Source organism: Coenobita brevimanus, chromosome 68, assembly GCF_032717465.1.
Source record: "Coenobita brevimanus isolate Jiangsu-jjx chromosome 68, ASM3271746v2, whole genome shotgun sequence".
Taxonomy (NCBI): Eukaryota; Metazoa; Arthropoda; class Malacostraca; order Decapoda; family Coenobitidae; genus Coenobita; species Coenobita brevimanus.
Window position 1 is genome coordinate 2902887 of NC_137021.1, and position 14924 is coordinate 2917810.

A 14924-nucleotide genomic window follows, 5' to 3' on the forward strand; every position below is an offset into this window, starting at 1 on the left:
GGCTGATGCATGAACGAGCCACCTTTATGTTGGGTAAACTTAAACAAGGCCGATATGACGCAGAGTTAGTGTATGTCTTTGTGTGTGAGGGAAACCTCACCTCACCAAAGCGCTCACCTTCAATCACCTTCCTCTCTATTCACAGTTGGACTGAATGTACGTCTTCAGAGGATGTATGCGGGATATATATGTACATGCGCGTATGTGGATATGTATATTTGATGGTATGTATATGCATGTATATCTGTGTCTGTCTGTCTGTATGTATGCAGCACGAGTACATACGTTTATATGTTCCTGTGTATGCTGCGCATACCAGTATATTTGTGACTAAAATTGCATATCATGATGTATGTGTATATGGCACGAGAGACCTTGTTAGTGATTATTGCTATCCTGTCTTTAATACTTTGCAGTGGTATACTTAATTAATTTACCTGTCCTGTGCTGTTGCTGAATTTTGTTATCGTACCATCAGATTCAGCCGGAAATGAATTGGTGTCGTGTATTTTTGTTGTCTTTATTTCCATGCTTAAGTTGGGCAGTCCCAAAAATCACATTGAAAATTGTGCTAATTTGCTGAGTACTTCAAAATTTTGCTATCCAATATTTTCCATCCTATACCGTACTTCCTGAATTCGCCACCAGCTTGTTACACCAGCTTGTACTCCATATAAATGACAGTTAAATATTTGCTAATATAGACAGCACCGCCAAATTAAGCTATCTTGCACTTAATTTCGCCACCCACCTGTTAGACCCAAGTATGCGAGGTGCCCTTTGGACCTATAGCCTCTCCTCCCTCTCTAGGCTGCGAGCGATCTATGTACTGAATGCTGGTGGTGCTGTGGCTGTGGTGGTTGCGGTAGTGGTAGCTTCCCGTGTGGTAGGTGTGGTGGTGGTGGAAGCTGTTGGCCCGCCCCGTTGTCAGGTCACGCACGGGCCTCTGTTGCACGCTAAGGGCCCTCTGGTGGCGGCTGTAGATGGAGGGGTAGTGGGACGACGCCAGCCCGTTCTTCTCCAGCGTGGCGAAGGAGTCTGTGGGTTTGAGTGAAGGTTAGTTTGGAGATGTGAGGTTTGGGGGACATGTTGGTTATTGGGTGGAAAAGGAGGAGGTAAATTAGTGAGTTTAGAGGAAGACCAATGAGGTTGGGTTAGACGAAGCTGGAGGGACGATGGTCTGGCAAGGTTATATTAGGTTAGGTTATGGGAAGGATAGTTTGATTAGGTAAAATTAGGGAGTTAGGTAACACTTGATTAGAGGAAAGATAGCCAGGTTAGGCTAGTTAAGGCTAGTCTACGCTAGACTAGGTTAGTCTAGGTCAGGCTAGGCTAAGCTATGCTAGATTAGGTTCAGTTAATTGAGGTTAGGTTAAGGAAGATTAGATTAAGTTGTTAGGCTGTTAGGTAATGCCAAATTATATGAGGTTAGGTTAGAGTATGGGGAGGACAGTTTGGTTTGCTCAGGTTAAAATCGTTAAGTTACGTCAGGTTAGGTGAGGTTGAGCTGTTGGATTAGATCACAGGGAGGACACTGGTTGAGTTGGGTTATGCCAAATTAGAGGGAGATGGTCTGGTTAGGTTGCGTTAGGATAAATTAAGTTACAGGGAAGAAGAACTTAATTTAATTTTGTTTAGTTTCAGTGATCAGTGTTTAGGATTTGGACAGGAGTCGGGGGATGAGGTGGGGACGTGGGGAGGAGATGAGCGATGGTATGAGGATTCTCTCTCTCTCTCTCTCTCTCTCTCTCTCACACACACACACACACACACACACACACACACACACACACACACACACCATTTAAACTCTACCTTAGCCTACTGTAATTAGCCACTCCTCTCTCACAACAAGCGAGACGTGATTAGCAGTGTGGTTAACAGAGGTGGAGAAGTTGGCTGGCCATTGTGGTAGCTCACTGGGGGTTAACTGAGGCGCATTGTGGTGCTAGAGCGAGTTTGGTGTGTTTAATTGCGTGGTGGTGTGGTTTGGTGTTGTATGGTGTGGTGTGGTGTGGTGTAGTGTAGTGTGATGTGTGGTGTGTGGTGCGGTAGGTGTGGTGTGATGTGTGGTGCGGTGCGGTGTGGTGTGGTGTGGTGTGGTGTGGTGTGGTGTAGTGTAGTGTCATGTAGTGCGGTGTGGTGTGGTGTGGTGTGGTGTAGTGTAGTGTGGTGTTTGGTGCGGTAGGTGTGGTGTGATGTGTGGTGCGGTGCGGTGTGGTGTGGTGTGGTGTGGTGTGGTGTGGTGTAGTGTAGTGTCATGTAGTGCGGTGTGGTGTGGTGTGGTGTGAGGCTTTGGGGGTATGTAGTGTTGGTATTTTGGTGGTGAGGTAATGTGCCACTACACAGGTATGGTGATCTAGTACAGTGAGAATTTGGGTTGATGGTGAACTGGTATGGTAATATATTGGTGTGGCAGCTTGGTGGTGTCGTGGTTTGTTAGTGATGTGTGCTGTTGTGGTGGTATGGCTGTGTGGTAGTGTGATGATGTGGCATTGTGCTGTGATATCGTGGATAATGTGATGGTGTGATAGTATGATAGTGTGGTGTGGTGGATAGGACCGTGTGAGGGTGTTTTGGTTTGGTAGTAGTATTGTGGTGGTGTGGTAATACTGCATGGTGGTGTGGCAGTGTGGTGGTATGGTCGAATAGTGTGGTGGTGTGGTGATAAGATTAACCTATAAGTTAGTGTGGTCACACACACACACACACACACACACACACACACACACACACACACACACACACACACACACACACACACACACACGTGAAGGGGGACTGAGTCGGTCCCAATTATAATTTTCTAGGCCACGACCTCAGAAAATAAGTTGTCTACAGCCTCCCCCCCCTCTCTCTCTCTCTCTCTCTCTCTCTCTCTCTCTCCTTCATATATATGCATATGTACTCGTATGTTAATGGCAGGCGAATTGAGAGGAAATGGAGAGAGAGAGAGAGAGAGAGAGAGAGAGAAAGAGAGTAAAGGAAGGAAAGAAGGGAGAGAGGAATGAGTGAATGAGGATAGGGGAGAAGAGTGAAAGACTAGAGGAAGAACATTTCAGGAAAAGGGGGAAGGGAGAGACCTGGCGGGAGAAAAAGAGAGAGAGAAAAGTTGAAATTGAGAGAGAGAGAGAGAGAAAGAGAGAGATGGAAGATGAATTTGATTATGACAGGTACTGAATGAGGTGGAGATTTGTGAGAGGGGAGGGTAGGTGGAGGGAGAAAGGGGGGCAGGAGATAATGAAAAGGAGGGGGAGTTGATTAGGATACGTAAGGAGGAAGAGGAGGGGGGATGGAGGGGAGAGGGTGAGGGCGATAGGAGATGGGGGTGGGTGATGGTTTAGATTGGATAAGCTTGGGGAGAGGGATAAGGAGAATGAGGTGGAGAGAAAGAGAGGGGAGCTTATTAGGAGAGGGGAGGACAGAGAAATGGCAGTTAAGGATGGAGATGATTTAGGGAAGGGAAGGAAAATGGGAAAGGGATGGATAAAGGAGAGGGGGGGGGAGAGAAGAATAATAGAGAGAGAGAGAGACGAGGAGGAGTAAGAAGGGGAGAGAAGAGGGAAGGAGGAGAAAGCTTAGGAAAACTGATAGCCTCAAAGAAGGTGGATCGAAGAGGAAGAAAGGGAGTATGAAGACACAAGTCAGGGAGCAGAAAGATGGAGGATTAAGGAAGGAGGAGGGAAGAAGGAGGGAGAAAGGTAGATTGGGGAGAGGGTAAATGAAGGAAGCTGGAGGGGACTAGGAGAACGAAAAGGAGAGTTAACAAGGCTGATGAAAGAGGGAGGATGAAGATATGGATGAGATAATGGAAAGAAGGAAGGAATTGAGGTAGGGGAGTGGTGGCAATGGAACTTTTAAGAGGAAGAGAACAAGTGAACAAACAAAATAGAACATGTCATTAAAATCTCATTAAACTAAGGTAAAACTATCTGTTATCAGGAAATCACACTATTATAATTCGTCCACCTTAATTTGGCAAAGCATTTCTTCTTTTGCGGCTTATTTCATTTAATCCACTGGCAGAATAAAACTAGGGCTCGTCATGCCTTCCGGAGCACCTGTTCTTGACTAGTGTTGTATTCTAGTGTACATCTGTTTAAGGCCAAGTGAAAGTGGACAAAGTATAGTCATGGCAAACACAGCCTCCTCTCTTAGTGTTTTAGTGGCAGATTCTGCAGCTAAGAGACCTACTCTAATTCAGATGTAAGAAAGAACACATAAGCTAATAAGACGTTACCTGACATGGGCTTACCTGTGTTAGGCGAGGAGCGTGTTTTAGGTGTATAATGAATGTGGCTGAGTGATAATTGTGCAAGTACGGGCGCTCTAAACCGTTTTTTTTTCTTCTCATTTTTCATCATATGCATGAAGTTCTGTCATTTCAATATACTTAGTATTTTTAACGTTTTTCCGTTGTCTACCGGTATATATGTTTTACTTCTACCGTATATTTTGCTGCTTTGAGGACTTCATTGTTTTTCCCCATTTTGATGTTTGTGGATTATATATACTGTATATATATATATATATATATATATATATATATATATATATATATATATATATATATATATATATATTTATATTTATTTATTCCATTTTGTAATTAGGGGTTATCCTGTGAGATTCATTTTTTCTGTTTTTATACAGCTTGTCATTGTCCTCAGGTTTCTGCGTCTCTTCTGTGTCCATTTGCTATTAGCTGGTGTTTGTCTTCAGAGTATTACGCACTCATAATTTATCTATATGCTTTTCGTTCATGCTAGATAGTTATATATTGCAAGTATCCCTGTTGTTTTTCGGTAATATTTTTCAGCATATTTTCTTACCTACTCTCACTCGCTTATCTGCTCCTTTGTAACTTCTTTAACTTATTTCTCCCATGACCTTTATGGCCAAAGATTGTCATTTTTCAGTTTGACCCATTTTATTTAAGTTTGGCGATTTCTTCTCTACTTTGTGATTGGTTTTGATATCCAGTGGAGATGGGGAAGGCTGACAGCAAAAATCTTTGTCATCATATTTCCATTCCAAGAACTGTGAAGTATTCTTTCTGCATGTTTGTCTCTCGTGATAAGGCTAGTGAATAAGAGGTTAGGTGTGTGTGTGTGTGTGTGTGTGTGTGTGTGTGTGTGTGTGACGGAGGTAGGAATGGGGATGGAGAAGGGATGAGTGAGTGGGGGAGTGGATCGGGGGGTGGGTTTGCGGGTGCGAGTGTGTCTGTGGGTATGGGTGCGGGTGTGGATGTTGGTGTGGGTGTGGATATATGTAAAAGGGGTCAGGTGTGAGTTTAGTCAGGGGGTGGGTAATCAGGTGTGTGAAATTCCAGGTTTAAGTGATACTCCATTTATTACAGAAATACATAAAGCAATACATTGATTACACATATTCTTCATTAATCTGACGCTACCTGCAGAGATCACAATATTTTGGTTTATGCTTAGTCTGTATATATATGACTTATCATTATATAGGTAGAATTTATCACACGGAAAGTCATGTTTGAGTCACAGTAAGGGGGAAGGTTATAGTGTAGTGGTCGTGGTAGTAAAGTTGAGTGCGCAAAGGTGAAAAGGGAAGGGGAACTATTATGAGAGGGAGTGGGAGTGAGGCAGAGTGAGTGTGAACGTGGAACAGAGAAGATGAATGTGATGCTTAGAATGTGTGAGAAACTGAGTATGAGAGGGACAGGGTTAAGAAATTGTTAAGTATATGTATAATCTAAAATCTCAAGAGGAAAGATATCACTTCGAGGAAAGGAAAGTATAGAGTGAAATACGTAAGTACACATTTGAACTATGTTTCTAGATACATACGGTACGACTTAATCCTAGCTACATAAGTTTCCAAGCAAGAAGTTGAATAATTTGTACAGACTAAAGCTAGTACGGAGGGACTGTAATGTTGGTGATTCTCATTCCCTTCATGTTACGGTTGAGAAATGCAATTACGTTTTTCGGTTGGTCGTTCTATACAGATTTCAAATTCACAAAAGACTTATGATAAGCACTTTCTGTTAACTCACGTTTTTAATTGGAGGCAGAACAAGGGACTTGAGATATTCCACTGTCCTTCCTGCAAAAATATCAGATACTAACTCATGATAAAGTTCCTTCTCCAAACTTAGATTTCTTTTCGTTGGATGAACTAAAATGTACAGGGAGGTACTACACTGTCCCTTGTCTTTCCCGCAAAACTGTATGAGATATAGTAGGAAGTTTGGGCCAGTGTGTGTGTGTGTGTGTGTGTGTGTGTGTGTGTGTGTGTGTGTGTGTGTGTGTGTGTGTGTGTGTGTGTGTGTGTGTGTGTGTGTGTGTGTGTGTGTGTGTGTGTGTGTGTGTGTGTGTGTGTGTGTGTGTGTGTGTGTGTGTGTGTGTGTGTGTGTGTGTGTGTGTGTGTGTGTGTGTGTGTGTGTGTGTGTGTGTGTGTGTGTGTGTGTGTGTGTGTGTGTGTGTGTGTGTGTGTGTAGGAAATATAACAGGGGTGTAGCTGGATATGTTTGAAGATATTATACGAGAATAGCCGTTTATGTTGGGAGATTTATAGTGTACCGGGAGCTTGGTTTGTTGTAGTACTGCAGTATAGCCGGGTATGTTGAGATATACCAGGACCATAGCCGAGCATGCTGATAAATAGTGAATATAGCCGGGTATGTTACCTGAAATAATAGAAATGTAACTGGGTATTATGAGATATCAGGAGTATAGCCGAGTATGCTGTGAAATATAAGTTTAGCTGGGTATACTACGAAATGTGAGTGGAATATAACCGGATATGTTGTGGGTATACTGGCCCGTTGTTGGCTTGGCATATGGAATGAGCCCCGTAAAGTACGATGAAGTATATGTCAGTATATTCCTGCAGCTACGAGATTATCATATTCAAGAAAATATTAAGACCAATAAAGACTAGTAGTGTGGAAATACTGATATACTAGTAAGTATAATAATACTAACTATAAATAATAATACTGTTCCCCTTTCACTCTAACTTGGCACAGATTTTAGTCCCTTTTTTCAGCCTTTTTCACGTAGCCCATTGGCTGAAGAAGATAATGCTACAGCTCTGCACCCTTTCCATAGCACTTCTTCATGACTATCTTCACACACTTTCCACAGCACCTCTTCATGACTAGCAACACACCCATGTCATAGCACTTCTTCATGACTAGCACCATATTCAGGTGTTAAATATTGTTACAGCTCGACATTAAAGATGAAGAGGTGGCAATTTTAGGCCAAGTTAGCGTAAAAACAGACAAGTATATAATAATGATAAAACTATAAAGGAACTATTAACCCTATAAAAACTACAGAGATCATCAAGGCTAGTAAAGGTAAATATAATAAGTAAAAGGAAGTATAGTAAGTTGAGGTTTTGTTACGGTGGACTTATATAACACAGATATCACAAACACAACACAACACTTATGCCTTCAAGAGCAGTGACGGCTCTTCATTTAACCACTTCCCTCTGATGACTTATTTTCTGTTATTCAGAGGTTTTTTATTCAGCTTAGGAGAGAGTTTTGGAGCTAGAGAAGTTAGATATAGCCTTCATTAGCCCCTTTATCACTAGGCGGCCTTCCCAAAACACACACACACACACACACACACACACACACACACACACACACACACACACACACTGAATTGAAATGCATAATAATAATAATAATAATAATAATAATAATAATAACGCAGACGAAGTTAGTCTTTATATGACAGACATACTGATACTGATGCCAAGACCTTGTGATAATAGTTCTAAGGAATGGAAAACCAACTTTTATATAGAAAGGAAGGTAGTATGTTTGTAATGAGAGGAATGTGAATTATTATTATTGTTTTTTTGTGAGGGAAATTGATTAGTAGAGAATTAATTATATTTTACTTTTTATTTATGAGTTGATGTTTATTTATTTATTTACTTTTCTGTTTATTTCTCTCTGGACCGTACCTCGTCCCGTCCCAAGTGTTCCTAATGTTTTTTTTTTTTTTTTTTTTTTTTCATGGTACGGAGGTGAAGCGTTTTTGTGGAATATTTATTATGCTGGTAACGCTGGATACACCACCTGTCCATTGATTGTCATAGGAACTGCGAATCTCAAAGACCTTAAGTGTGTATCAAGTCGACAGAGAGAACAGCTTAGGTGGGTGCGAGGAAGTGAACAGGAAATAGAGTTGTGGTGGAGGGAGTTTTTTCTTTCTTTTTTTTTCTTTTTTCTCGCGCGCCGTGGATGAACGTTTGGGATTAGGGTGGAAAGATGAGAGGCAATAAGAGACTTGGGGGAGACTTTGTCGCGGTCACCTGGGAAGAAGTATGGGATTAGGTGTTTGGTAGTACATTGACCTATACTGTGACTAGGTGTGGGGGGTTGATTGTGTGTGGTGTGGTGTGAGGGTAATGTGGTGGGGCGTGGTGTGGAAGATGTCGTGTGGGTGGTGTGTGGTATGGTGTGGGAGATGTGAGGGATGTGGTATTGTGTGGTGTAGATGTGATGTGATGTGTTGGTTGTGTGGATGGTGTGGCGTGGGATGGTGGTGTGATGTGGTGTGGGTAATATGTCTGCATTCTCCGTCGTCCGCCTGGTGTTGTAATTGGTTAAAAGGTTTCCCGGGTTACCTCATAATGCTGTATCTCCCGGGCCCACCTCGCCCCACCCCCTTCTCTTCCCCCATCCACACACCTCCAACTTCTCTTACTCCATCCCTTCTCCTCCCCTTTTTCTTCCCTTACCTCATGTCCTCCCCCTTCTCTTCCCCCATCCCCTCTCCTTCCCTTTCTCTTCCCCTATCCCCCCTCCTCTCCATTCTCTTCCCCAACCCTCTTCTCTTCCCCCATCCCCTCTCCTTCCCCGTCTCTTCCCCACCCCTCAGTCCTTCTTTCCATCTCTCTTCCCACTGTCATTCCTTCATTTTTCTTTCCCCACTCATTTTTGCCTCTTCCCTTTCTCACCCCCACTTCCTTCTCTCCTCTGCTCTTCCTCTTCCCCACTCTCTCTTCCCTTATCCCCTTCGCTCACTCTCTCCTCCCCCTCTTCTGTTCCTTATCCCAATTACCTGAGCCCTCCCGCCCCTCTCTCTCTCTCTCTCTCTCTCTCTCTCTCTCTCTCTCTCTCGACCACGTTCCCCTGGTGCTGATCTTAAGCCAATTTGCATTTCCTCTCTGTCGCATTTCCTTTCTTTTAGCGGGTCAGCGTTCTTCAGTATTGGGTTTGCTTCGTAATTTCAGAGAGAGCTTTCTTTCCTTTTAATTGGATTGTAAATTAATCGCCACTCATAGGATGCGGCGTCAGGCAATTTGTGTGTATCTTTCTGGCCATCTATTGACCTGTCTGTATCTGATCTGTCTATCTGTCTAACCATCCATCTGTCTCTTTCTATGTCTTTATCTTCTGTTTGTCTATGTGTCTATATCTACCTGTCTGTCTCTTGTGTACGTTTTTCTGTATATTCTTCACTATCTATCTGTATCTACTTTGTTTGTATCTATAGCATGTCTGTATTAGTGAACACAGACACACCTCCTTTCTCCCCCACCTCCACACGCACACACACACACACACACACACACACACACACACACACACACACACACACAGCCATTACTCATTAACTACCTTGTCACATGAACGAAGTCATTACTGCGTTTTTTAATCTTTTATTTTATTTATTTTTATTTTTTTCATTTTTTCTTTTTCTTCCTTTCTTTACCCTGTCACAAAACTGTCAGTCTGATGAGATCTTAGTATAATTAACCAGTAATATTTAGATGAGTTGGAAGGATTGCATAACATCCCGACCCGTGTTTTTGTTTATTATGAACCCAGTGGACTGCAGGCTTAAGTTCCCCTTCTCCTGCAAGCCACCATCCTCTCTTCGAGGAATATAGAGGCAGATGAGGCACGTTTGTATAACAAGGTACTGGATCCGCCTACATATATAGGTGCCACCATGTGAAGGCGTCCCTCTCCAACATCCGCAGACGTGTAGAAAGATTATTGACGGCAACTGTACACTGTAGTCAATCCGCTAACTTTGTTCATCGCATCTTTACCCCCTCCTTTCCTCCCTTCCACCCTCTTCCCCCTCCCTTCCTTTTCCCCTTCCCACCCTCTTCCCTCTCCCTGTCCCCTCCTTTTCTCTACTCCCTCCCTTTTTTGCTTCCTCCGTTTCTGTATCCCCTCCGGTCCTCTACACCCTCCTTCCTTTTGCCCCCACCTTTCCCGTGCCGCCTTCCTTCATCTGCCCCCTCTTTCTCTCCCTCCCTCCCTCTTCCCCTTCCCGTCTACCCTCTCCCTCCGGCTAGCCTTTTCCTCCCTCCGTCGTTCTAGCTCCTCGCTGATGACATCCTCTCACGCCGTGTCCTTTCGAGGCCAGACATCGACGTAATTGGGGTGTTATGATGGGAGTTGGTGTGCGGTAAGGGAGGGAGAGAGAAAAAGGGAGAAAGAAACAGAAGAAAGGAGAAACATGAGAGAAAGTGGGAAGGAAAAATGAAGTGAGGATAAAAAACAAGGAGGGGAAGGAAATAATGCAGAATACGAAGATAGAATGGAAAACAAAAAAGAAAGACTGATGAGAGAGAGTTGCATTCCCTGTTGGAGGTAGTGTAGGTTGGTGATGGAGATTAGCCTTCTACTTGACATTTTCTTGTCTAGATTAACACCATTTTACCATGTCCTGTTCCACGTACAAAGGCTACACACTTCACCACCACGGTCACCATTGAACCCCTTCCCCCGCGGCCATCAGACGCGCATAATCAAATAACTGGTAGAGCAGGTCAGAGGGATGAATTCACTTTACCGCTTGGACTCCCGTGAAGTATTGTGCAGTTTAATTTTACAATACCAGACGATTTTATTTCTAGATTTTTTTTTTTATCTTATACTGAAGAACATCAAGACTGTACATGACTCCTTCAGTCGAAAAAGTATCCCTTAAAGCGAATAAAGTAATGTAAAAATACCAAGACTAATATCTAAAGAAATTGGTGTGCAGGTCTCAAGAAAAATAAAGAATAAGAAAAGTCTGGAGATAGCAAGAAAAACTGATTTAAGAAAAGGTCACTGGAGTCATATATCATCACCACCACCACCACTGAACCACTTTCCCGCGGTCAATGTACCTAATAAATGAAGTACAAGAGGCCGACTTAATTAAATATCCTGGCCAGTTCCACCCCTCGTGAGTGAGACGCTTGGCCGCCCCTTTCCACCGCACCCTGATGAAATACTAAATGTGTGGCTGGATCAGGAGCCAGGGGGAACCGCGGGGCATAATGCAAGAAGGAGTGGGAGTCAGGATTTACAGTTAACCTTCTCATAATCTGGACAGCTCTAGTAATGTATTCAGTCAGTATCAGGTACCACAGCTCTATGACTCCAATCAGACACCCCAGCTCTGTATGGCTCTGATCAAACACCACAGTTCTATATGTTTTAGATCAGACACCACAGTTCTGAATGGCCACGATCAGACAGAACCATTAGGTGCTATCCAGTTAAAATTCTGTATGTAAAAGCCAAAGATTCCAAACGTTCCCAAAGTCAGGATTCCAAACGTTGTCAAAGTCAGGATTCCAAACGTTCCCAAAGTCAGGATTCTAAACGTTCCCAAAACCTTGATTCCAAACGTTCATAAAGCCACGATACCAAACGTTCCTAGGATTCCAAACGTCCCCAAAACCAGGATTCCAAACTACTGCCACCACCGTTACTGAAATCAAATTGCCGACATCAGTGCCAGCGGCCATAATGAACTTAATTAGGGAACTCAACCATTAAGAGCACAAACAAAAAAGGGCCTCTAAGCGTGTTCAGAAGCGATGTGGATGCTGCTGCTGGTACGATAGGTCATTCAGTGGGAATATAGCTCTCTCTCTCTCTCTCTCTCTCTCTCTCTCTCTCTCTCATTTGTATATTAAATTATTAAATCTTTCCCTCGACATTTTGTCTAATTTTGTGGGGTTATGCGGTACTGCTTTATTGGACTTGACGTAAAGAAATATCTGTAGAGTATTTATTTGTTCCTTCATTATTGCGTTATATACATGCGAACATCATTCTGTATTGCTGTATTAGTGAGACGTAATGTAAAGAAGGATTGTAGAATAATTACATGTTGCTTCATTATTGCCACGTAACATAGAATTCAATTTGTAGAACCTCCAAGTCTCTCTCCACACTCCCTCCCACTTCTCCAAACCCTGCAACCCTATTTACTTTACTTTAACTTCCAAGCGTCTCTCCACACTCACTCCCAATTTTCCAAACCCTCCAACCCTTATGTAGATGCACCTTCACTTTATCCATCAACCTCATTCTCGCCCTCCCTCTCCTCATCCCTCGAGCATCAGTTTCGCTTCTATGCACATGTCCAAACCACCTCCATACATTCCCCTCCTCCCGCCTCGTTCTCGGTCTTCCCCTCCTCATCCCTCTTCCATCAAATTCGCTATTGTGCACATGTCCAAACCACCCCCATACATTATCCTCTGGTGTCCCTCCCTTCATCCCTTCACGACGCCATTAATTTCACTTCTCATGTTCAAACGGATTTTCTGTTTTTCTTTCTTTATTGTTTAGCACAACATATTCTTGGATTTCAGCAAGATTTTAGCAGCTGAAACGTAAATAACTCACCGAAGGATGAAACTTTTACTGTATACATTTTTCTACCAGATTAATACCTGTAATAACTAATCCAACTTCACCTAACCTAATTTTTCTGGGCATTGAGGCGAAAAATGGAGTACCTCATGTGGGACTAGACTGTAAACAAACAATTATTCAAGTGGAAATAACAGTTAAATTGCGAGAGAAGTTTATAGAAGAAAAAAGCGTTCCCTTACCAGATACATTTCACAGTATCAAAGCTACAGAATCAATGCATGTACTCTAAAACAAATTCTTTCAAACCACCTCACTTATCACCCTGGACCACGCGAATCAGAGAACACAGAATTCTCCTCACGCGTTTCGTCTGTATTCCTCACGCAACACGCCCTCTGAAACTGAGGTAACTTTGTGTCGCTTTTGTGAGAGATGAGCCTACTTTTGTGAGAGATGTCATGAGTCCACGGCAGGCGACGTCATGAAACACTTCGTCAGGAAAGTATAGAGTGCTCGAAGTTTGCAGCCTTTGTGGATATTTATACTTTCTTCTGCCTTGAGATTACGAGAGCTGGAAAAGCGTGAAGTCAAAACCAGTTATGTGCTTTGGCTCCCTGTATAACATAAGCCTGTGAGCTGATAACACCATATGGCAAATAGCTGACAGGTGTACTTTAAATAACCATATATAATCATTATTTATTGACAAACTTGGACATATTTTCCTGCACTTAACAGATTAGCAGGCTCATATAATTCAGGGAAGTTGAATCGAATTTCTACTCTTGATTGCATAGTTTTCAATGTCCTAAATACTACCTTCTGAACTGAGATTTAGAAAGCGAGGTAAATTTGTTAGAAATGTGAGTCCCTTCAGTATTAGGGGCCCTTACTGAGCTTAACCCCTTCATTACGGCGATTTCTTGTCCTATACTCTTTTCACCCGAACATGATCCAGATTTTCGTCCTTTTGCAGTCTATTTGATGCAGCTCAGTGGCAGAATTAAACAATGCAATGGCTCTACACTCTTTCCAGAGCACTTATTCACAACTAGCATCATTTTCTGGCGTTAATCTGATGTTACAATCCTGCATTCAGGATGGAGATATGGCAGTTTTAGACCAGCTTAGAGTAAAAGCAGTGGAACTTATGCTTGCTTCTAGCAGACGAATTTATTATTATTATTATTATTATTATTATTATTATTATGATGATGATGATGATGATGATGATGATGATGATTATTATTATTATTGTTATTATTATTATTGGGTGGGTAGGGGTGGGGGTAAATGAAAGTCATACAGAATTCCTCCCACTCGAAAAGTCTGTCCTACATCAAGATCAGTGTGCCGTAACATGTGGGTCGAGTGACATGCCCGCCTCACAGACACACAACTCTTCATTTGTCGGGGTCTGGTCTGCACTTTTACTTAGCCTGTCGCCACCCAATTCTCTCACTTCTCACTCGCCCAGACTCAGGGTTTTCCTTTCGACATTTTTCTTGTCGTCTTCGTCGCCTTTAATCGTGGCAGCGGGTGATATTGCGGTTACCTGTGTGTGTGTGTGTGTGTGTGTGTGTGTGTGTGTGTGTGTGTGTGTGTGTGTGTGTGTGTGTGTGTGTGTGTGTGTGTGTTGACCGCACTTAATTTTGCTGTTCTGTTTTTTTTTTCTTTTTCTACGGTTGACTTTGCGGTTATCTTCTATGTGTTACATGCTGTTCGTGTTCCGGTTATCTGCTTAGTTTTCTGGATGCGGTTGAGTTTGCGGTTACTTGGGCTGTGACTGCGGTTAATTCTGCAGTAAGACCTGCGTGGGTTATATTTTAGTTACAGCATGGCAGCTAGGAGAAGTGATAGGAAGAGGGTTGAGAGAGCACTGAGAGAGAGAGAGAGAGAGAGAGAGAGAGAGAGAGAGAGAATACAGCATAGCAATGAAAGGGTTAAAAGAAACATTAATACCATAGAAGAGAGTACTTAAGTGTAACATTCAAATCTCACCAGGGAAAAGTGCCAGAAAGTCCCAAAGATGACGAGGTAATAATAATAATAATAATAATAATAATAATAATAATAATAATAAAAGGCCCAAGGAGTGAGCAAAAAATGTAGATACAAATTTTGTCACTGAAGAATACGTGCCAGAAAGGCCTCCTGAACTGACGGAAGGGGTGGGAGGAAAGAAGATCCTAGGAGTGAGAAGAAAAAAAAGAGATAAAGCTTTGTGGTAAAAACGTGGGGTGAGAGGAAATGGATGCCACAGCCAGAAGAGGAAGTGAAATACACGTTTCCGCTGACCTAG

The 14924-nt window shown here is 42.7% G+C and overlaps 1 protein-coding gene across 1 annotated transcript in view; it reads right to left on the minus strand.

The window, feature by feature from the left end:
- Window positions 1–754: 754 nt before the first annotated feature.
- LOC145405807 (uncharacterized) overlaps window positions 755–14924 on the minus strand; it is a 127114-nt gene continuing 112944 nt past the window's right edge. The window contains exons 5-6 of the mRNA XM_080277045.1: window positions 14338–14420; window positions 755–1038 (exon numbers count right to left, since the gene is read on the minus strand). Coding sequence (XP_080133171.1) covers window positions 755–1038; window positions 14338–14420 — 367 coding nt within the window. The remainder of the gene's footprint in view (window positions 1039–14337; window positions 14421–14924) is intronic.